Source organism: Uranotaenia lowii, chromosome 3, assembly GCF_029784155.1.
Source record: "Uranotaenia lowii strain MFRU-FL chromosome 3, ASM2978415v1, whole genome shotgun sequence".
Taxonomy (NCBI): Eukaryota; Metazoa; Arthropoda; class Insecta; order Diptera; family Culicidae; genus Uranotaenia; species Uranotaenia lowii.
Window position 1 is genome coordinate 293,690,517 of NC_073693.1, and position 24,184 is coordinate 293,714,700.

General features: G+C 35.9%; 2 protein-coding genes across 5 annotated transcripts in view; both read left to right on the forward strand.

Annotated features, from left to right (window-relative positions):
- Positions 1-1,232: 1,232 nt before the first annotated feature.
- LOC129758752 (ribosomal protein S6 kinase 2 beta) overlaps positions 1,233-24,184 on the forward strand; it is a 100,299-nt gene continuing 77,347 nt past the window's right edge. For 3 of the 4 annotated variants that reach the window (XM_055756357.1, XM_055756359.1, XM_055756360.1), the window contains exon 1: positions 1,233-2,312. In XM_055756357.1, coding sequence (XP_055612332.1) covers positions 2,273-2,312 — 40 coding nt within the window. In that variant the 5' untranslated portion in view covers positions 1,233-2,272. The remainder of the gene's footprint in view (positions 2,313-24,184) is intronic. The other variant, XM_055756358.1, reaches the window with a different exon arrangement.
- Positions 14,243-16,137, forward strand: LOC129758754 (uncharacterized). Its single transcript, XM_055756362.1, has 2 exons — positions 14,243-15,803; positions 15,885-16,137. Exons 1-2 carry the CDS (start codon positions 14,243-14,245, stop codon positions 16,061-16,063), a joined length of 1,740 nt encoding a protein of 579 aa, XP_055612337.1. The 3' UTR covers positions 16,064-16,137.

Sequence of the window (24,184 nt, forward strand, 5' to 3'; positions counted from 1 at the left end):
TTGATTGGCGTTTCGGTGAAGCATGGAATTATAATAGGAAGAATCACAGGAAGGATATTACAAATGATAATGATAGATGGATGGTTTGAATAGGCAGCATGGAAAATGATGAAAACGAACCAAAAGCTTGATATGAGAAAAACAATCAAGATTTCTCTAGGATTTGATATTTTGCCAAAATTCTTGTATTTTATAAAAATTAAACCAAAGCAAACTTCTGAAACTTTTTTCTCTTGTGGCCGTAGAAAAAAATTAGATATTCAGAAATTTTAATAAAAAAGGGCACAACTTTCTTAAATAATTTTAATCGTTGCCTTACGTTTGCTTAACTATACGCCGAATGTGAAATCTTGCTTAACCAAAGTTAGATTCAACTCATTCTGCCATATGGTTTTTGTTATGTGATAGTTTTCAGCGCGTCTCAAGGTAGTCTTTTGAGACCGTTGATTTTTATTAAAAGTTTGGAGAATTGCTTCGTTTAAGCAAGGGGGGGGGGGGGGGGGGGAGGGGGTTAATTATGATCTTGATTATAAAGTGGTTTTTCTGTCAAAGTTAATCCCAATAGTCCGCATTTGCAGCATTTTTTAAATCAGTATTGGTTTTGTACCGAAAATCTGGTTAAAGCTAAAAGACCGAAATTTTCTTTTTATTAAACCTTCGATGTCTGAATAATTTTTTCTTTCGGGATAAATCATCCCAAAGGATGAAAATCTAAAAAAAAAAATAACTTCCATTTCAAGCATTTTTAAAAGAAAATATCCGAGAAAACATTCAGTGTATAGCGTATGCGTCAACTGATGTTTCCTTTCGCGAAATGTCGAAAATACGACGCTTTTCCGTGGACGCCACGACGTCGACGGCGCCTTTGTTGACCATCGCGGTCGCTGATGATGACGATGATGTCACATTTTGTTTGAGTATGCGTGCGGGGGTGTCAGTCAGCACTCAGCCAGCAGATTTCCTTTTTGCTAGTAGAAGTAGCGCTACAAAGAATACAGTTCATCCAACGCTATCTAGAATTTTTCTTGAATAAAATCTGTTGCAAAATTATTTCATAAATTTTGTTTTTGTATAAAAGAGTTTATATAATTCGCTATTTTTTATAAAGTTGTTTACCTTCAGAAGTTGCAACTTGAGAATAGTAACTGTACCAGCATCAAAATGTTATAGCTGATGATGATGGTTAACAAGCATGGAATCGTACAACCAAGCCATCAGTCAGTCAGTCAGTTTCGCAGTCGGAGTCAAGTCAGTCCATTTCGCAGCGTAGAGTCTATCGGATCGGTATTTTAATGGGTGGTTTTTGTGCATCAAGTCAAGTGGGAATCGTCATCACCAGCAGCAGCAGCAACATTTGCATATAGACATCCGTGAGGGACTAGCTGAAGTAGGTAGTTATCGGAAGAACATCAGCGAAAAACCATAATTCCACTGTACACAATTGGATGCCTGGTGGAGTGAAGCAGAAAAAAGGGAAATAAATAAACGTGTGTGTTGTGTAGTAGTGCGCAAATGTTTTCGGGGAGAAATTCATTTTTTAATTCCCTGGTTTGAAGGTGGTTCCGATAGAGGCGGATTGTATGGTAACAGCGGGTAACCAGATTTCAGAGCAGATTTGCGAGATTTGATATTTGCACAATCCATTGACAGGACGCCGCTAGTGAATCGGGGTGCCCGAGTGCCACTTACAAAAAAGAAGAAAAGAAAGTGTGATCGGCGCTGCGGCAGTGCTGGAATCTTCTTTTGAGGTTTTTTTTTGTTTTCCCCCGTTTATGTAGATAGGATAGTGAATAGTTGTTGATTTTTGCATCTGGAAACAACAAAACTCCCAAGGGCAACTGAGGTGAAAATCCTTGGCCGTGTATGTCCTTCAGTTTTTGGATCTGGGCACCACCAGCACGGTAGGAAATAGTCCCAGCCCAAGTGTGTGTCAACTTATTACCCGTGGTTGTGTTCCTCCCGCTTATCTAACATCAGTCAGTGTCAGTGCAGCAGAGAGTGGTGGGGCCGCGCCACTTCCGGTTAATGACAAGTGGTTTCCTTTTGATAAATGAGTAAAAGCATCATCGTCGGAAGAGAGACAACTTCTGTTCACCATCATTATCGGTCTCTGTCCCTTGGGGTTGCTCGGTAGGAACTGCATTAACAATAGCAGCAGCAGCACCAGCAACAGCCCAACAGCATTAGGAACCACACCAGCGAAGAACCATCACCATTCCCAGCAAAAATTGTCTACTACGTCTAGAATGCCATTAGCCAATTCGGTGGATCCATGGAGAGAGAAAATCCCGCACAACATCGTCGGTATCGAGGTAAGTGTAGGCCCGACACTTTTATTTTTGTGGAAGCTACTAAACAATGCTTTGGAATGTTACTTTCAAAAGCCCCAGCACAGCTTTTAATATTTAATTATTATTGTCGTTTAAGTTCTATCTAAAGTCTTAGAACTATGTACCTAATAATACAAAAAAATCAGTCAAAAGTTTGATAATCGTATTTTTGAATTACCTATTTTAGTAACGTCAATAAGAGAAATAGTTACTTCTGGAGAAGTTAAGTAATATCTGCTAATAGAAAAAGTTACATCGAATTGCAAATTTATGCCACAACAACTGATGCAGCCACTGCTATCTTCACTTCAGGAACATTCGGCCGCATTTGTGTTGATCCCCGTAAACAAGTTTCTGTTTACCTGTTAGCTTTTATTGTGGGCAAGATGTGTTTGGTTATTTACTTTTATTAGGCATTTTTCCTCTGCTGGTTAGAATGTTTAGCGCATATCGATTGTACATTTTTGTTTTTTTTTTATTTATTCTACTAAGGTAATGTTCTGTTTAGGAATATTCATGAGAACTTAGTAGTGAAATGACGCGTGCTGGGTAGCAGTGAAAACTGCCGGTATATTCCAAGATTAATCAATTTTCTTTGTTATTTTGTTCATTGAGTTAACAGTAATGAAAACTGCTGAACCTTAAAAAAGCAAAATTCCTTCTTCTTAAACCGAACCAACCGTTACAAGAATCCTTCACTTTTTCCGGGATTTTCAACCTTTTTGAAGATTCATCCCTCGAAAATTCTCCACTAAACGTTCTTAAAGGTGCTTTCGCGAAAACCATCAATATTTTGAAGATTTTCAAGTTCTGAATCTGAAATTTGACTCCGAATCTGAAATCTGAATATGAAATCTGTATCTGGAATCTTAATCTGAATCTGAAATCTGAATCTGAAATCTGAATCTGAAATCTGAATCTGAAATCTGAATCTGAAATCTGAATCTGAAATCTGAATCTGAAATCTGAATCTGAAATCTGAATCTGAAATCTGAATCTGAAATCTGAATCTGAAATCTGAATCTGAAATCTGAATCTGAAATCTGAATCTGAAATCTGAATCTGAAATCTGAATCTGAAATCTGAATCTGAAATCTGAATCTGAAATCTGAATCTGAAATCTGAATCTGAAATCTGAAATCTGAATCTGAAATCTGAATCTGAAATCTGAATCTGAAATCTGAATCTGAAATCTGAATCTGAAATCTGAATCTGAAATCTGAATCTGAAATCTGAATCTGAAATCTGAATCTGAAATCTGAATCTGAAATCTGAATCTGAAATCTGAATCTGAAATCTGAATCTGAATCTGAAATCTGAATCTGAATCTGAAATCTAAATCTGAAATCTGAATCTGAAATCTGAATCTGAAATCTGAATCTGAAATCTGAAATCTGAACCTTTTTTTGTAGATTTAATTTATCGGCCTAGCGGTGAAAAGTGATGTTCTTTTTAGTAGGGACATCTAAGGATTATGAAATTTTTTTTTATATAGGTGGATAGAAGGTTTAGATGAAATGAAGGATGTTGAAAATGAGCGGGTAGAATCCTTCATAGAATCTGAAATCTGAATCTGAAATCTGAAATCCGAATCTGAAATCTGAATCTGAAATCTTAATCTAAAATCTGAATTTGAAACCTGAATCTGAATCTGAAATCTGATTCTGAATCTGAAATCTGAAATCTGAAATCTGAACCTGAAATCTTATTGGTAGGGTTCCTTAAAATCGTGAAAGTTGATAGCTTCAAGAAACTTTACTCAATAAAAAAACCTCCAACCTGGATATAATAGTTGTGAATATCAGAAGTGTTGTAAAAAAAAATCCTCTTCTATGAATATCTACTTACTTATACAAATGTAATTGCTTAACTGTAACATGCAACACTAAACTATTTCCAATGGTGAAAACTCAAACCAATCCCCTCTGTCATGCTCCAGTTTGTAGAGGCGTGTGTGTGTGACAAATGTATGTTTATATCTAACAAGGTATTACTTTCATTCGAAGGGACAGACAGACTGTTGATTCGAGTCTGTCAAGTTTAATCTAATCTGCATATTTACCATATTTTTTGTTGCTGCTTTCTTCGCCGAAACTCGTCAAATGTGTACATTGTACATACCTATCCCTTGTCATAATATTTCCCGGCTTCAGGTGATTTATCTTTTCTTTTATTTGACTTATACACGCGGGATCGAAAAAGGTTGCAAAAAAATTGTCCCCGGAAAACAAACTGCTTGTTCCAATTAAATGGTATATTTTAGATTGACCCCCCTTTTCGGTTAAATTGTTAAGTTTCCTTGTTTCTATTTTTTGTCATTAAATTTCAGTTTTGGAGCATACATTTTGTTTTTATTATTTATTTGCTTACCACTGACTCTGAGTTTTTTTTATTTTTCGGTTCCTAGTACAGATTTTTAATTTTCATTTTATATGCTGGTTCATATAGGATTCCGAGATTTCCATTTAACTGAAATTTAGAGCGTTATAGGCCATCCAACTGTCAAATTGTTTTAAAACGCGTTTTTGAGGAAAATTGTCGTGAAGAAATTAATCCGGAAAGTATTTATCAAGACATGTATAATATTATTGTATTTTTTTAATGGATACATGCATCAACCTAATTGGTTTGGAGACGTGATATTCGGCTTTAGAAAGTTAATCCTCATTAAATTTATTTTAAATGTAGAGAAATGAATCCAACTTAGATGAAATTTCAGGGACTAGATAAGAGAAAATCGATGTTGAAAAACTTGCGAAAAAAATTCGCCTTGTCTCCCGGTGAGACTTGAACCCACATCTTGCGCCTCTCCGGGGCCCATGTATAAACATTCTACTACAGGAGACCAACCTGGCGTATGAATATTATACTGGTTGAGTGTCGATGTCTATCGATGTCCAAACTTGATTCCAACTACCGTAAGATGAAATGATGGGAATAGAAATAGACCAAGAAAAATGATTATGATCACATGGGAGAACTATTCCCTTCATTCCGATAGACATCGACACTCAACCAGTATAATATTCATACGCCAGGTTGGTCTCCTGTAGTAGAATGTTAATACATGGGCCCCGGAGAGGCGCAAGATGTGGGTTCAAGTCTCACCGGGAGACAAGGCGAATTTTTTTCGCATGTTTTTCAACATCGATTTTCTCTTATCTAGTCCCTGAAATTTCATCTAAGTTGGATTCATTTCTCTACATAAAAGTTTCGCTGACTGAATGTTTGAGTCAAGACCCATCTCTGGGTCGCAATTTTAAAATTTATTTTAAATTTAAACATTGTTCATAGAGCGCAGAGGGATGTTTATGATTCATTAAGGCTGAAAACTTCGATAGAATCTCCAAGCTTGTCTTAAAATAATGGTTATCGAATATACAAAAAATACACGTTTTTTGCTGATTTTTGCATATATACCACTACACTATCCACTCAAATTTCAAATATTTTTTTTACAGTTCAAGTGAAAATGAAAGTGAAAAAATATTATTTAGTTAATAACTCAAAAACACGACACAACCAGCACGTGTAAAGCGGTGGAATCGATGGGGAATGGTTTAAAGATCCAGTAGGACTCATTCCGTAAAACCTTCTACAATTGATTTTATTTCGAGTCCCCCGGTTTTCACCGCAAAATTTTTATTATGGCGGAGGAATCGAAATTAACTAACTTTTGTAAAAAATTACAGAACGTTTTTTTTAAGATATTGTAATAACTTGTAGGTGTTAAAACTATATTTAAGTGTGATTATAAAGAAAAATAGTGAATCAAATATATCACTCACATTGGCTAACCTCTAATTTCGCTTCTCCTCAACAATATAATTATACTGATTCCAATCGTATGGAATGATTTTTGCCTATAGAAATATAATTATAACAATTTTATATGGATTTTACCTTAATATTGTTAATACTCACAACTGCAAATCAATTATATAACAATAATGCAGTAACTTCTCGAAAAACTACGTAGTGCAAAACGTGCCACTATTCGATAGCCTAAATTGACTCCTTCCAACGCATCGAATTATTTCCCTGGCTGTGTATTTGATTTGTTAGGATAAATTTATGGTATATATATATATTGAGATACTCACGATAGCAAGAATAATTTTTAGAATATAATAGGATACAAAATAATTTAATTTCACCGTCCGATCGTTGTGGTTCACTCTACAAGTCGCGCGAAATCAATCTTTCTAATCGCAAGTCACGATGACGTCGTCTCCGGCCCGATAGCTGTCATCACCACTGACGTTAGTTGGATTCTCCTGCTTCAACAAGGGCGCGGCCAAAGTTGCGACAACAGGGGAAAAATTTCTGGGACGGATGAGGGTTAATGCATGGCGTTGTTTTAAAACAACAATAATTAAGATCAAATTGTCTCAGAAACGCGTCGATATTTTTGAGTTAATTAAATACTTAAGAGATTAAAAGAAGTTGACCCATGGCACTTACGATAAGATTACGATATTTCAATTTTCATATGTGAAGAAAATCTATCTATATATATATAAGTTAAGGACGCGACCAGCCCGACACCTTCGAATACCGTGTCACCCGAACCAGTTGGACCTGCACACGCTAACACCCAGACAGCGTGGTCAGCAAGATGCCCGGCACCATCGAATATCGTGTCACCTGAACCAGGTGGGCCTGTACGCGCTAACACCCAGGTTGCGTGGTCAGCAAGATCGAATATGGGAACACATCAGTCAACAACATCGGTGATAGCCAAACCCAGGAATGCAGAGCCAACAATGGATCCCACTGGCGTGGTATCGTTGACAGGTGCAAGGTAGACACTTTTAGGGAAACGATAGGGCGTTAGGCTTCTGAAGTAATAAAATAAAATCATTATCGTTCAGACCGTGAAGTCGTGTAGTTCGTAGTTAGTTTTTTAAAAACGAAAATTCCCGGTTCAATTACTTAATTGGCGCAGTCGTGCGGATTTTTCTAAGTGTTTTTAACCGCGATCGAGCATCCGCGAGCGCATATCGTGGACTTGTGTTTAAAACCAAGAAAAATTCCGTGAAACCTTACGCGAACGAAACCGCGAGTGTGAGTGCACCAACTTGTTGCTGTTAAGGAAAAGAACGAAAACGCGAACGGATATCGCGCGGGTAAGTTTCATTTTTTTTAAAACTTAATTAGTGTAGTATTAATTAGTGAACAGATTAGTGAATTTTGCTTAAAATGGAGCATCAAAATCAAATTGCGGATTTACATTTAGCTCTAGCGGATAGAGATGACCAAATATCTCGACTCCGACTAGAAGCCGAAGGTGCTGCACAGATCGTTCAATCTGCGCAAGCCGAATTGGCAGCCGCCAGACAAACCGCAGAACAAAACGCAGAAAAAATTGCTGCGCTCGAAATCCACATACGTAATAATCAAGATAGAATTTTATCGCCCTCTGAGAGCGTATTAAAAAAATTACAAACACCAAACATATTAAGGGACTTGCCTCATTTTGATGGCAACCCAATAAAGTTACACCAATTTTTAAGATCCATCGACAACATCATGCCTGTTATCGAAGAAGCAAGAGGTACACCAATGTACAGCGTTTGGGTGCAGTGTATACGATCAAAGATCACAGGAGACGCTGATACCATATTAGAATTATATGGAACAGACCTCTCCTGGAGGGAGATAAAGAGCAACTTAATTGCTCATTATAATGACAAAAGGGACGAGGTTTCTTTAACGAGAGACTTGTTCAAACTCTCGCAAACAGGAACAGTTGAAGAATTCTACGGAAAAGTGTCACATATAATATCACTATTACTAAATAATCTTTGTATCACCGAAATAAATGGTGCTATTAGAGCATCCAAGAAGAATTTTTATCAAGAGATAGGATTAAAAGTTTTCCTGGCAGGACTAAAAGAGCCCTTAGGTCCAATAATTCGAGCACAGTCTCCCGAAACAATGAAAGAAGCCTTAAGGTTGTGTTCAGAAGAAAGCAACTATAATTATGTAAGGAACCCTTTCAAATCGTATGCCCCTCAAATTCCACCTAAACCAGCACACCAACCTTACCAACAACCCAAACCTCCACAATTTACACCAATGTTTAGATATCCAATTCCCAAACCTCCACAAAACTACTTCCATCCTCAATCAAAACCATCTTTCCCTAACCAACATCAGAATCCATTTAAGATGCAACCTCACCCATTTAAAATGCAACCAAATCCTAATCCATTTAAGATGCAACCTCACCCATTCAAAATGCAATCAAATCCTAATCCATTTACGCCTTTCAGGGCACAACCCTTCCAAAATCAAAACGCTTTTACTCCAAGACATAATTTCCAACATAAACCTGAACCGATGGATATTGACCCATCCATCCGATCAAGAAAAATAAATTATATGAACCGGCCTAACTTCCACATGGAACATGATCCATTCGATTACGGTTATTACCCTCAGTATGCTGATGATAATTATTATTACTATCAAAGCTACGATGATCTGTCGAATTCGTCACCAACAGAGTACACCGCTTCCCCTGCCGTTGAGACATCAGAGCCAACAGCAGAAAATAACGAACCCGAGACAGAGCAAAACGGAGAACAAAACGCTGACGACTTAAATTTTCAGATAGCGAGCATCCCAACAGAAAAAACGTAAACAACTTTATCCCATTCATAACTTTACCCACAAATAAGGGAGAACTTAAACTTTTAATCGACTCCGGGAGCAACCGCAACTATTTATCAACAAAGCATGTCAATTTACATAATTGTAGGTTCATGACTCCAACAACCGTAAGAAATGTGAGTGGAACACATTCCATCAATAGATTTGTAGAATTTAACCCATTCCCAAATATCCCAAACACGTCAAAACAAACTTTCCTAATTTATGATTTCCATCCTTTCTTCGACGGCCTTATAGGCTATGAATCATTAAAAAATTTAAATGCTAATATAATAACTACAAGTAACGAGTTAAAATTTCCTATGGGTACAATTCCGATGCAGCGCAAATACCCCGACGTCAAGTCACTTTATTTGAACGCGCACGAGACCCAACAAATAAACCTGCCAACAAAAACGAATGGTGAGTTTTTCTTGGCGGATGATTTAAACATAGGCTCAAAAGTCTTCATCCATTGTGGACTGTATGCAGCCCAGAATGGATATGTTCGAGTGGTTGTCAGTAATTATTCTGACGAACCGCAAAAGGTTGTTTTAACGCCTGACATTTTTGAACCAGAAATTAATAATTTTGAAACAAGTACACCTGGTGATAAGAAATCACGATTACCAAAATCTCTTTATGAGCAAATTCGAATATCACATTTGAATAGTGATGAACGAAACAAGCTCTTAAAACTGATTCATCAGCATGAAGATGTTTTCTTCTTGGAAGGCGATAAATTGACCTTCACAAGTGCGATTAAACATAACATCATAACAAAAGATGAGTTGCCGATTCATACGAAATCGTACCGCTACCCCTTTTGTCACCGAGAAGAGGTGCAGCGTCAGATTTCGAAAATGCTCGAGCAAGGCATCATACAACATTCTAGTAGCCCATGGACGTCCCCTGTGTGGATCGTTCCTAAGAAATTGGATGCTTCTGGAATTAAAAAGTGGCGTTTGGTGATCGACTACCGTAAATTGAATGAGAAGACGGTAGACGATCGATATCCAATTCCCAATATCACCGATATTCTGGATAAGCTAGGAAGGTGTATGTATTTTACTACACTGGACTTAGCCTCTGGCTTTCATCAGGTGGAAATTGAGAAAAAGGACATTCCAAAAACCGCATTCAGCGTCGAGAATGGACACTATGAATTTCTCAGAATGCCTTTTGGGTTAAAAAATGCCCCTTCCACTTTCCAACGCGTTATGGACAATGTGCTAAGGGAGCATATTGGTGTCATCTGCTTGGTGTACATGGATGACATCATCATCTTTTCAACCAGTCTAACTGAACACATAGACAACCTAGCAAAAATCTTTGCTACACTTGAAAAATATAATTTGAAAATTCAGTTAGATAAAAGCGAATTCCTTAAAAAGGAAGTTGCGTTTTTAGGGCACATCGTCACCTCCGACGGTGTTAAGCCAAACCCGGATAAAATTCAAATCATCAAAGAGTGGCCATTGCCCTCAAATGAAAAGCAATTACGTGGTTTCCTAGGCATACTAGGATACTACCGTAAATTTATAAGAGATTTCGCCAAGATAGCGAAGCCTCTTACTAATGCTCTAAGGAAAGGTGAGGAAATCAAACATTCAAAAGATTTCGTTGACGCCTTCGAGCGATGCAAAAATATTCTTTCAGGCAGCAACATTCTGCAATACCCCGACTTCACTAGGCAATTTATCCTGACCACAGACGCTTCCAATTTTGCAATTGGCGCTGTGCTCTCTCAAGGGACTATTGGCAACGATAAACCCATCGCTTTTGCTTCAAGGACCTTAAACAAAAGTGAAGAAAAATACTCAGCCATAGAGAAAGAACTACTGGCTGTTGTATGGGCATGCAAATACTTTCGCCCGTATTTGTACGGCCGTAAATTTATTTTGTATACAGATCATAAGCCACTTACATACGGGCTTAACCTGAAAGATACCAATAACACTAGTTTACAAAATTTAAAAAAAATCGTGAACTTGATTAACTGACCAACATTTTTAATGTAAAATCGGGCGCTGAATGCGAAAATGAAATTCAAAAAAATCTCAGTAGAACCGTTTTTGAGCTATGCTCCAAATATGAAATTTCGAAAAAAATAAAAAAGTTCTTGTACTTAGATTGAAATATCTCGGACGGCATAACAGTAATTTGAAATCCCTCTTTTGCATATTGAAGGTGATTAAGTTTTCTATCGATCATCTGAACACTGTTTTTGCGTTTGACCAACATTATTGTTGATATTAGTGACTTTATGAGAAAAAAAATTATAAAAAATGCATTTTTTTAGAGAAAATTTTGTTTCAACGAAGGTTTTAGACTCGATGGTAGCATTTAAAAAATCTGATTTTCTTTTGCTCTTAAATGTCAATTTAAAACAAAGATTTCAAGTGGTTATTTATCAAAATCGGTTGAAAATTGAAGAAGTTATGGCTACTTTACCAAAACTGAAAATTTTGGAGTTTTTAATAATTTAACGAACCGCAGTACACTTATCATAGTATAGGAAGAATGAAACATGATAAATCTCACTCGCTCCAAGTCAAAATTATTCATTAGCTTACCAGAAGGTCACATGCCAAGTTTCAGGAAGATCTGACCATAGGAAGGGGTTGCTTAAGTCTCAAACGTGAATTAAATTTTGAGGTATTTTGCCCGGAAGGAACGAAAAATACTGGTTTTTCATCAATAACTTTTTTCGTCCCTAGCTGATTGTTTTTTATGGTCGATTTTCTTAAAGCCCAAATTGAGACAAATATTTTACCCGAAGACTGTAACTCGATTGGATTTGAAACAGAAAAGTTATTGCGGTTCAAAGGCCGCAAATTTTGTCCAACACGCAATGAGTACTTTTTACCCATTGCGTTTTATACGACAATTTTTGACCAAAATACAATCTTTGAACCGCAATAACTTTTCTGTTTCAAATCCAATCGAGTTACAGTCTTCAGGTGAAATATTTGTCTCTATTTAGGCTTTAAGAAAATCAACCATAAAAAACAATCAGCTAGGGATGAAAAAAGTTATTGATGAAAAACCAGTATTTTTCGTTTCTTCCGGGCAAAATACCTCAAAATTTAATTCACGTTTGAGACTTAAGCAACCCCTCCCTATGGTCAGATCTTCCGGAAACTTGGCATGTGACCTTCTGGTAAGCTAATAAATAATTTTGACTTGGAGCGAGTGAGATTTATCATGTTTCATTCTTCCTATACTATGACAAAGTGTACTGCGGTTCGTTAAATTATTAAAAACTCCAAAATTTTCAGTTTTGGTAAAGTAGCCATAACTTCTTCAATTTTCAACCGATTTTGATAAATAACCAATTGAAATCATTGTTTTAAGTTGACATTTAAGCGCAAAAGAAAATCAGATTTTTTAAATGCTACCATCGAGTCTAAAACCTTCGTTGAAACAAAATTTTCTCTAAAAAAATGCGTTTTTTATAATTTTTTTTTCTCATAAAGTCACTAATATCAACAATAATGTTGGTCAAACGCAAAAACAGTGTTCAGATGATCGATAGAAAACTTAATCACCTTCAATATGCAAAAGAGGGATTTCAAATTACTGTTATGCCGTCCGAGATATTTCAATCTAAGTACAAGAACTTTTTTAATTTTTTCGAAATTTCATATTTGGAGCATAGCTTAAAAACGGTTCTACTGAGATTTTTTTGAATTTCATTTTCAAATTCAGCGCCCGATTTTACATTGGAAATGACCTTCAGTTTACTGAGTTCAAAAATGCTGTAAACTAGTGTAACCGGCTCGTTCATTGGCGTCTTTCACTTAGTGAATTTGACTACGAAATACGCTACCGTCCAGGTAAGCAAAACGTAGTTGCTGACAGTTTGTCAAGAGTTCGAAATGAACTCAACAACCAAGAAAGCGTTTCATCTGATGATATGACGGTACATTCAGCCGACACAGATGACTCTGAATACATTAAATGCACCGAAATGCCACTTAATGCTTTTTCTAATCAAATTATTCTGAAAGTAGGTCCTGACGAAGCAGATAATTATGAGCAGATATTCCCTAGAGTGTATCGAAGAACAATCACTAGACTGGTTTTCGGAACACCCGTTATTTACAACATGTTTAAGGATTACATGGACTTGAAAAGGGTAAATTGCATTTACTGCCCAGAAAGTCTCATGAATTTAGTTCAAATAGTGTATAAAAACTACTTTAATAGAGCAAAACAGTTTAAAGTATTTTTTACACAAAAACTTAGAATAGACCTGAGAACACCAGAGGAACAAAACCTCATTATTGAGCAAACACATGATCGTTCTCATAGAGGAATTTGGGAGAACCATCAACAAATTTCCAACAGATTCTTCTTTCCAAAATTAAAATCAAAAATCAGAGATTACATTAAGTTGTGTGAAACCTGCCATAAAAATAAATACGATCGACACCCATTTAACATAATATTAGGTTCCACCCCAAACCCCGATAGACCTTTAGATATAGTTCATATCGATATCTTCATTGCCGAAAAACTATATTTTCTTTCAGCAGTTGATAAATTTTCCCGCTTTGGATCATTGACACATATTAAATCTAGAAGCATATTAGACGTAAGAAAAGGTCTAACCAAATTTTTCAAAATCTACGGAACACCTAAACAAATAGTATGTGACAATGAACCATCCCTGCGATCAGTAGAAGTACGAGGACTTCTACAGGATCTAAACGTTGACATTTATTTTACTCCTCCAAATCATAGCGAAAGTAACGGTACGGTCGAGAGATTTCATTCTACCATAGCTGAGATCTTTCGATGTATTAAACCTAGCTATGAAGACCTAAGCACGAAGGAAATCTTTTATATTGCTTGCACTCAATACAACAATAGTATTCATTCCGCTATCAAGATGAAACCACGAGAAGCCTTTTATGGACTAAAAGATGATCAGGAAAGACCCCTCGATATGGAATTGATGATCCAAAATCGCAATAAAGTTTACGACGACATCATATTAGCACACGATAAGTCGAAAAATAAAAACCTCAGCTACCACAACAAACACAGAGAAGGCGAACCAAATTTCAAACCAGACGAGGTCGCCTACAATAAAGTGCAAGGAATAAAAAAGAAGACCAAACAAAAGTATTTACCGATCATAGCCGTCGAGAACAAGGGCAGAATACTTGTTGACGATTCTGGTCGGGAAATACATAAAGAGAATCTGAAACGAATCTAATGCTTTATTAATATTTCAGAAGGACTAAATGGATCGGCTAGCACGGACACCCTTGATATTCCTTATCCTCATACTACTACCTTTATCCATCCACCCACAAACCATCCAAATCCACGATATCACAAACAACGCAGGAGCGTTGATTCTTAAAAGGGGGGAGGGAAAGATAGTTGCCGGCTATGATAGATTACTTCATGTCATAGACTTCGAAAAATTTGAAATTTCTATGTCCATTATAGAAAATGTCATTAACCAAATGCAAAACTCGACGAGTGATTTGTCTCAAATTATCAAAATGAAAATACGAGAAATAAAATTTATCCTTAGCACTTTGTATCCAAAATCAAATAGAAGCAAAAGGTCAATTAACATATTAGGAAGCACCATCAAATTAATCACTGGAAATCTAGATGCAGAAGACCTAAAAGTTATAAATAACAATTTAGATGAACTTAGAAAAACAGGAAACACCTTTATAAAACAAAATAACCGGCAAATTAGAATCAATTCCAAATTTGAAAATAGACTAGACTTACTAAACAAAGATATCAGAAATCATCAGAACACTTTGAATACAATTATGGAAAATGACAATTATCTTATATTTGAAAATCAAAAAATAGCAATAACATTTCAATTGGATACTTTTCTCGAACATTTAAAATCAATCGAATATGCTATACTACTGTCAAAAGTGAATATTATTAGTAAATTTATACTTACACCAAAAGAAATAGAAGTTATTTTGCAAGAGATAAAAGATCAGGGATTAGAAATTCAGCACCTAGACGACGCTAGCAACTTCTTGACGACCACCACACTCTTCAAAGGCTCATCCATCATCATATGCGTTAACATCCCACGTTTTCAACACACAACCTACGAGAAAGTCATCATTGAACCCTTACCGATATTCAACCATTCAGTAAAAATAACATACAACAAAGTTTTCATCAACGACAAGCAAATTCTGGCCATCAACTCTGAATGCCGAGAAAACAACAAAATTACAATCTGTGAGAGAAGACAACTACTTGAAATCAGCGACAGCCTTTGCGAAGTTCCACTTTTGAATGGACGTCATGGACAATGTCCTTTGTCAGAAAAGCCACCATCAGCAGAAACAAGAATAATTGCTCCAGGAACCCTATTGATTATAACCGCTCACCAAGGCGTAATCATCAATGGCACCTGCGGCATAACACCTAGAACGTTGACCGGAATCCATTTCGTAACGTTCCACAACTGTTCATTATACATCAAAAATGAACTTTTCGAAAATTACGAATTAAAGTTCGATCACCCATCAGTTCTACCAGTACAATTAACAAATATCAAAACCTTACATGTAGAACGACACGTAAACCTTTCGGAGTTGCATGAACTCAATTTGAAAAATAGACAACACTTGGAGACAGTGGACTTGACGTACCAGCTTGGCTTCGGATCATTCGGCACCGTCATCATTCTCATGGTTATACTCTTGGCCATCGGCATCATCAAGAATTGGCAGAAAGTAAAATCAGCAGATTGCTCGGGACGAGCAATATCTAAGGGGGGACGAGTTAAGGACGCGACCAGCCCGACACCTTCGAATACCGTGTCACCCGAACCAGTTGGACCTGCACACGCTAACACCCAGACAGCGTGGTCAGCAAGATGCCCGGCACCATCGAATATCGTGTCACCTGAACCAGGTGGGCCTGTACGCGCTAACACCCAGGTTGCGTGGTCAGCAAGATCGAATATGGGAACACATCAGTCAACAACATCGGTGATAGCCAAACCCAGGAATGCAGAGCCAACAATGGATCCCACTGGCGTGGTATCGTTGACAGGTGCAAGGTAGACACTTTTAGGGAAACGATAGGGCGTTAGGCTTCTGAAGTAATAAAATAAAATCATTATCGTTCAGACCGTGAAGTCGTGTAGTTCGTAGTTAGTTTTTTAAAAACGAAAATTCCCGGTTCAATTACTTAATTTATATATATATATATATATATATATATATATATATATATATATATATATATATATATATATATATATATATATATATATATGTATATAAATGAATGTTTGTCTGTCTGTCTGTTCCCTATAGACTCGGAAACACCGATCATCGTGAAACTTGGCACTTGAGGGTTTTTGGGGCCGAAGATGGTTTCTATAATAGTTACAAACCGCTCCGACTGAAGGGGGGGGGCTCTCATACAAAATTTGTAGTTTTTCGAAACAAATTAAAGTCATGGCATCCATTTTCTCGAAATTTTTTTGCTTTGAGCGGTTTATTTTTCGTCTCATTCATTGATCGCTGGAAAAATATAACAATTAGGCGCCTGTTTCTCAACCAAGTACCTATATTCCTTATGCACGTGGGGGGATATGCAACCTAGATGTGTTTTTTCTTGCTTAATTGTACAAAGCACGTGGAAATAAATGACGCTTAGATGTGACACGGATTGGTATTTTATCAATCGAATAAAAACCAATTGAAAGATTTGCAAAAATATTTCCATATTTAGTTCGTGTTAATGTAGGTAGCATTTGTTGTCTAAAATATATAAATTTAGTTTTCATGCTAATGAAATAATGGTATGACACTTTGCGGACAGTTGAAAAAAAATACAGAAAGTGAAGAATTTAAATACAATTTTTTAACCCATTTCGCCTACAAGGTTATTTTTGAATAATATTGATAACAGAAATATGAATAAGATGTTTTCTACAGAGGTAGATCGGAAACATTTTGTAAAAATATAAAAATGTACTTAACTGAAGTTTTATCAAGCGCCATTTAAATTTTAAAAAGATAAAAAAATCCGATCCGACACATGAACTGCTCAATAGCCTTTTCTTTAAATTAGGTAAGATAGGAATGACATGTGCATAAGTGAAAGGTATCAGTGAAATAAATTAATTTTTATTGACCAAAAGTGAAGGAATTCATTTTCGGAAAGAATTTTCATTCAAGGAACGCTAGAGAATGTTCAAACGTTCAAATTTTCTCTGTTACAGAAAAAAATAATGTTTTCTTCTAGAAATTGTTACTTCGGCCCAAATACAGAACTGAAATGAATTTAGAAATGAAAATGGGAGTTTTTTATTTTAAATAATTCTGAAAAAAAACATCGTACTTTTTGCTTAAATACCAATTCAAGTACGTACTTAACATGAAAAGTGTTTTTGTGTTACATGGCTGCATAAAAGAGACTTTTGATCCGCTTCTTTTTTTGGAAAGTGAGACTTTAGAACTTTCAAAAAATCGATTTTTTATTTTTTTATTTTCTTATTGTAAAACATTTCAAGAATGTTGTGTCAAATTGTCAAGTCAATTGAAGCAAAACTTTTGAAATTATGGGCCTTTATCTCCTCCTATCAAGTACTGCAAGAAAGCAAGAGCAGAAACTTCGAACGCGTTTTTCTCGAAAGCACATTTTTGAAGTCCGTGGACATCGTCATTTGAAAACTACTTATCCGATTCTTTTCAAATTTGGAACATGTTTTCTACATATAAAATACCAGACCCCAACGTTTTTCTTTTTTCTTTTTTTTTTACTTTGGGGAGATTTTACAGATAAAAAATGGCGGATTTTTTCATGAAAAATCGTAGTTTCTACTTCAAACAGCCACCAAAATTTCATAAAATTTTTTTTAAGTTAAATAAAAACGTTGGGGTCCAGAAAAACATCTATTAAAAATATTTTGCTCTGATTTTTTGACTTCAGATGATTCTGTGCTGAGATACAGTGTCCACCGCAAATCCTGTTTTCTAAAAGGCATCCTCGAAAGTGCTCCGTCACCGGCTCATTTTTCAATATTTTTCTACGAAAAAATTACTAAACGTTCTTTTAACAATGCATTGTATAATGAAAAAAATTTGAACACATTTGTTTGAACGATAGCTCTAGAAAAAAATTGTGAAAATGGTGTTGTTTTTTACCCGTTAGACCCTACCCCCCCCCTCCTTAATTTTTTTTGGTTTTGGTTGTGAAAATATGATCTATTAGACCAGGGGTGAGCAACCCGCGGCCCGCGGCCGCATGTGGCCCGCGAGACCCTTTTGTGCGGCCCGCGAAGCTTTTCTCAAATTTTTATGCCTTAACTTTTTTCTACAGTTGACTGTTGGGAAAATTTATATGACTTGATCAAATATGCACTTATCTGCATTTGCCCCACAATCTTTTAGATTGTTAACTTTTTTGTGGCATTTCAAGCATTTATTATGTTCTGTTCAAGGCATAAATGCAATATTCTTTATTGGCATAACGTTATATTGGAGTTTTTCCTTTACTCAGGATACATTTTTCCTAATTATTTTACTCCTGACGCTTTGAAAAACAAAACCCATTAAAGTGAGTCGAAAAAGCAGCAAAAAATCGGAAGCTCACATGATCAAAGGAATTTCGAAGTCCGTTAATGCATAATTATTTTCGTTCCAAGCGTAAATAAAATTGTATGATAAAAAATACGCTTAGCAGAATTTTTTTTAAGTTATTCTATCAAATTCGGCAAAAAGGCTTGTTCTGTTACTGGAAAAAATTGAAATTAAACCTTGTGAAATATTTTTTTGATTTCTGAATATTGAAGAAAATTTTCGAAAGTTTAATAATAAAGTTTGGGTGAACGATTTTAGATTTTTTATCAACATGAATCATCCGGCATCAAAGCTTCCGACAAAAATTATTAGTTCTTGATAAAAGCAATATATATCTGAGATTCTGTGATTCGACCTAAAAGGTCTTTCTTTTTTTTCAGAAATTTGATAGAAAATTAATAACAAACATCGATAAATTGAGTAACGTCACTTATGATTCGCATTCCACATTACCAAAGTCGTAATAGAGCTTTAGAAATCCTACACCAATGATATCTAAGTAAGGTTAAAAATCTGGATAAAAATTTTAGAATTAAGAATGTAGTTTTGAAGATAGTTGTTTAAAATATTTAAAATTGAACATTTTTCTGTGATTCCGGCGACCTTGCTCAACATCCCAATGCAATGATCCAATGCAGAACATCAATTTAAAGAACTAATTTTCAATGGAAAAAAATCTAGGCTTTGAGGACACAGGACACGTTCGAATTGTGGAAAAAAATCACAGAAAGTCAAGTAGCGATTCAACGACCAACGCTTCAAATATATATTTTTCACACTCTTACTTATCACTGTGGTAAGTTCCTGAAGATTTTTGAATGAAAGCGATGACGAAAAGTACCATCGATTTCAACAAGAATACTGTAAGAATGAATGTTCGCCAAGAAGTATTATTAAAAAATTGAGAGAATTTAAAAATGACAAAGATGTCGAGATGTATCTTTTCAATATCGGGTATTTATAAAGTCGTGTTTCTGTTTTTAAACATGTGAATTCGTTTTATCTTTCCTTTTTCAGATTTGATTTCGCCAAATATTTGTAGTTATAGAAAATGACGTAAAGTTCTGCTAATTATAAAAAAAAGTTATTTTAAGTGCGGCCCGCCGACAAGATTTCAAATTTGAATTGGCCCGTGGGTTCAAAAGGTTGCTCACCCCTGTATTAGACATTTCATATCGACTCTGGACGAAGGGGTGATTTTGTTTCCGGATTCGCTTAAGTTTTCTCTAATAGGTCAACAATGGAGTCTCTAAACCTTACAATAATTGAAAAGATACTTCTCTCAAGTTCATCATTTATAGGAGTAAAAATGGTGCACGCAGAGTCTGTAGGTTATTACTCCACGACATTGCTTGAATTTTCCAACGACAACAATCCATTGACTGCCTTTTGTCAACAGACCAACAAATTCGCCTTTTTCGTGACACCCACACGCCACGGCCATTCAACAGCAGCAGCATCATCATTGGGTTCCATGTTCCGGGCATAGATTTCCCGGAACGGTTTCCGTTTACCCATACTCACCCACACAGCACCGATCCTCCGACTAAACGCAGAACAAAGACTTGCATTTTAGGAGCACAGCATCGACTAAGAAACAATCCATGACAACGTGCCTGCAATCAGCCATGGATGGAGTCTGCCTATAGTATTCAATTTGGACTAGGCGCGCGTGGGAAGAAAATTTTCCCATTTCCCAGCCCAACATAGGATGAGAATGGTGGAGAAAGCATAGACCTTCGCATATCTAGGAAAATAGTAGAAAGAAAGCATCGTCGGTTTTCGTCATCAGCTCCTACCCATACACCCATTCATCCATTCGTCCCTCTCATGTTCCCTAAATGCTACTAAACTGGAAACGAAAGGTGGAAAATCGATACTTTCGCCACACTCTAAAACCAAAGAAGGCAACATTATGTTGCGATTGGCACGGGTTTACGTGTTGGGTGCCCGACCAGATACCACGCTAATCGTCATCCTCAGTCAGAGCACAATACCACACGGGAATCGACCAAAAATGGTCCACGTGGTTCATGAACGGTACCCCGTTAGCCGATTGGAGCCTCACAGACACACTATGAGGCGCTACAATCATGCCCCTCGTATAAAAACATCGTAACACATGGTTAAATGGAATGTGCCTACAGTCAGTATTTTCCGGAAAAAACGTTCACCATCAGTAGGTACTGTGCAAGATTCGGCAGCCTCCCACTCGAAAATGTTTTCGCTGAATGAACGATGGCACCACCCACAGCCCACAATTCATCTCCTCCGCCGCTGCCAAGTTGAAATTGACGAGCTTTTTGTTGACTTGATTCGCGGCAGCAGCCTGCCTGCCTGCCAGCCCAGGAACTGTCAGCAAACTTCTTATTATGTTCTCTCCTACTGAGACAAGTGTTTGTCGGGCGGATGTCAACTGGTGCGGTGTGCTGCTTCTTGATGGAATTCAACAAATAAGTCTTCAAATAAAAGTAGAAAAAGAGGTCACTGAACAGAAAAAAATGTGTGTGAAATTTATTCTATGAATCTGAGCATCCGGAAGTAAATATTGTGTTTTGTCAGGCAACTTTCGGGTTAAACGGTCTCTTCTTATATTTCAAAAACTAAATTTTTCTAAGCTAATCTAATTAAGAGATTAAGAATACAGTGATCTGGTTGAAATCGGGTAGTTCTACGATTTTTTTTTGAACATTTCTCCCTTCATAGGTTGTTCCTGTCCAGTGCTTGAATAGGGTCCTTTATGAACTTTAAACATGTTAATGAGTAGTCTTGTATGAAGAACATTGCTAAAAATTAACCGTGTAAAAAGATCGTTAAAAAAGTTTCGTACGACTGGGCTCTGTTTACTCGACACAAAATTAACTCGGGAATGCCTCAGGGAAGTCACCTGAGACCTGTGATATTCCTCCTCTTCATCAACAATTTGAATGCTAATCTTGAGTCAGAAAAATCGCTGTACGCCGACGACCTCAAAATTTTACAAACAATCTCTTCATTAGCCGACTGGTGCGCTCTCCAAAAGGACATTGTCAGTCTCGAATTTGGAGTGCAAAAATACCGCTAGTTGCAAAGAGAACATAACGATGATTTTCTCACTTGAAGCTCGCGCGTCAGCAAAATCATTCCAAAATTTACAAACATGGCAGACTTTCTATTATATCCGATTGAAACTGACTTCAGACGACATTTTATACGATCTTTCCACTGTGTATTTCGAAATGCTTACCAGTCACTCACTGTTATATCGATAGTAGAAGGCAGTATGTAAGCAAACCAGTATACACAAATTTAGGAAACCTGCCTGTTCGAGTTCCCTAGGGCAGCAATCTAGGGCCTCTTTTGTTCATCGTATAATTATGTGAGCAAATTGTACAAATTAGTCAAATTACCTTTAATGGTAAGCCTACGCCGTTTCCTAACGATATATCCTTAAAATACCCAGATGTCAACAGATCAGCAAAACTCGAAAGTTTATACCAAGTTATCCTACTTGTCATGGTCAGTTCCAAGTTGAGGCACATTTGTGCAATCGTAAGTTGCAATACATTGCCTTTATTTATTATTTTGCTATTTGAAAATCTACATTTTTGGACTTATTTTATTCAAACTTTAATATTTGAGATACTAATCAAAGCCATTTGCAAAAAAATTTCATAGTAGTTCTCGCGAATTTAAGCTTAAATGTGGCAGATTTTAAAAAGTTTTCGTAGCAAAAGATACGTAAGAACAGTTTAGAAGTTTAAAAAAAATCCAATTTCTATTGAAATGTTCATTCATTTTAATCCTCTAGTCAATAAATTTTGATAAAAAGTACATTTGCCTGAGTTTCTGATTTTGAAACATAAATCAATCATTTATTCCGTTTCCATACTTATTACTTTGAAGATTATGCAATTCGCTGATTATTGGGCGAAAACATGATATGTTTAACCGTGAAACGTCCGGCTTTCTTTAAGGAGTTTCGCAATATCTATATATATTAAAAGCAATTTCTGTATGTTTGTTTGTTTGTTTGTTTGTCCTCTATCAGGGCTGGTAGCGAGTCACTTTTTAGTGACTTGGTCACTTTTTTTGGGTCAGTCACTAAAAAGTCACTTTTTTCATCATTTGGTCACTAAAGTCACTATTTTAAGAAAAATGGTCACTTTTATCACCAAAAGTCACTTTTTTCACCGATAATGAACCAATGAAAGAGTAATTTGAATTGCGCGTGTTAAAATTGACGGTAGTAACGGTAAATTACTTGATCAGTCAGTCAGAAATTTTTTTCGCCTCCGGCGGAATTTCAGCATGAATCACCCTTGGCTTGAGACATTTCGATCTACGACATTATTTGACGTTTGTGAATTGAAACTAACTTTGATTGTAGATTCTAGGTTTTAGTTCAATCAACCTTTTGTATTGGAACTCAAAACTTGATATACAAAAACCCTATCTTGTCTTTAGTTAGAATGGGTTTTTATTAAGAAGTGTAATTAAGATTGAGATTGAAACGAACCATTTTTTTATGAAAAAAAATCTTTTATGTCATAACAAATGTTATGATGATATGAAATATTCTTTAAAAAACAATTTCAGACTCAATTTTATTTCGTGTTTTTTGTTCTTCTAAATACTTAAAAAAAAGGGTTGTAAAAATTTACACAAGGTCTCAAAAATTACATTTTTTTTTAGGTGCAATGAATTTAAACGGTAATTTCAACTAATTTGGGTTCCCCGAATCTAAATATGTATGCAATATTTCTATCAGCTTTTATATTTATTATTATTTATTTCGTCTTTGGTTTAATTACCGTACAGATTGATGAATTAAAAACTAGGAAATTCTTCTTAAGCCTATTTTAAAACGACGTTTGCACATATTAAAATTAAACAAATTATACACTAAATTAAAAAGTTCACAACACTTGTCAATGGGGTGGTTTTGGACATAGGCAGTACGGTGGTGAGGAATTGAAAGAAACTGACGTTGTCGAAGTGTTCTCGTTGGTACATAAATGTTAACACGTTGTAGAATGTAAGCACAGTCAATACGGTTGGTCAATGTGTCGAAATTAAAACCTTGCTGCAGTTCGACGCGCCGCTTTTCGAGTGAGATTAGACATATCAGAGCACACCTTTCCTCGTACGGTGGGTTTGTTATTGAAATGAAAATAATTTAAAAACTCAAATCAAAAACATATTCTTTAGAAATAAAAGTTTTATATGAATTAATGAGCTTTAAATAGAATCAAGTTTTTTTTAACTTTCTGCTGTGATGTCAAAAATACTTGTAATGACATTTTTCCATAATCAGTTATCTATCAATTTTACTAGTAAGAAACTCTTTATTACCAAAACTAAATGGCCGAATTTGACAAAATTTCTAGTCGAGGACACTATTTACCAAATCAATAATTGAAAAATAAGCACCAAAATGGTTATGATGAAACATGTTTATTGAAAAAACTCTTCCTGAAATGTTTTTAAAAACTAATCTTTTTTATTTCCATACTGTTTTATCAATTTTTAAAATAAATCTACCGAATTTTATTGTACAGTTTTTCTTTCAATTTTATAATCAACTTGCCGGATTTTTTTTTAATCAAACTT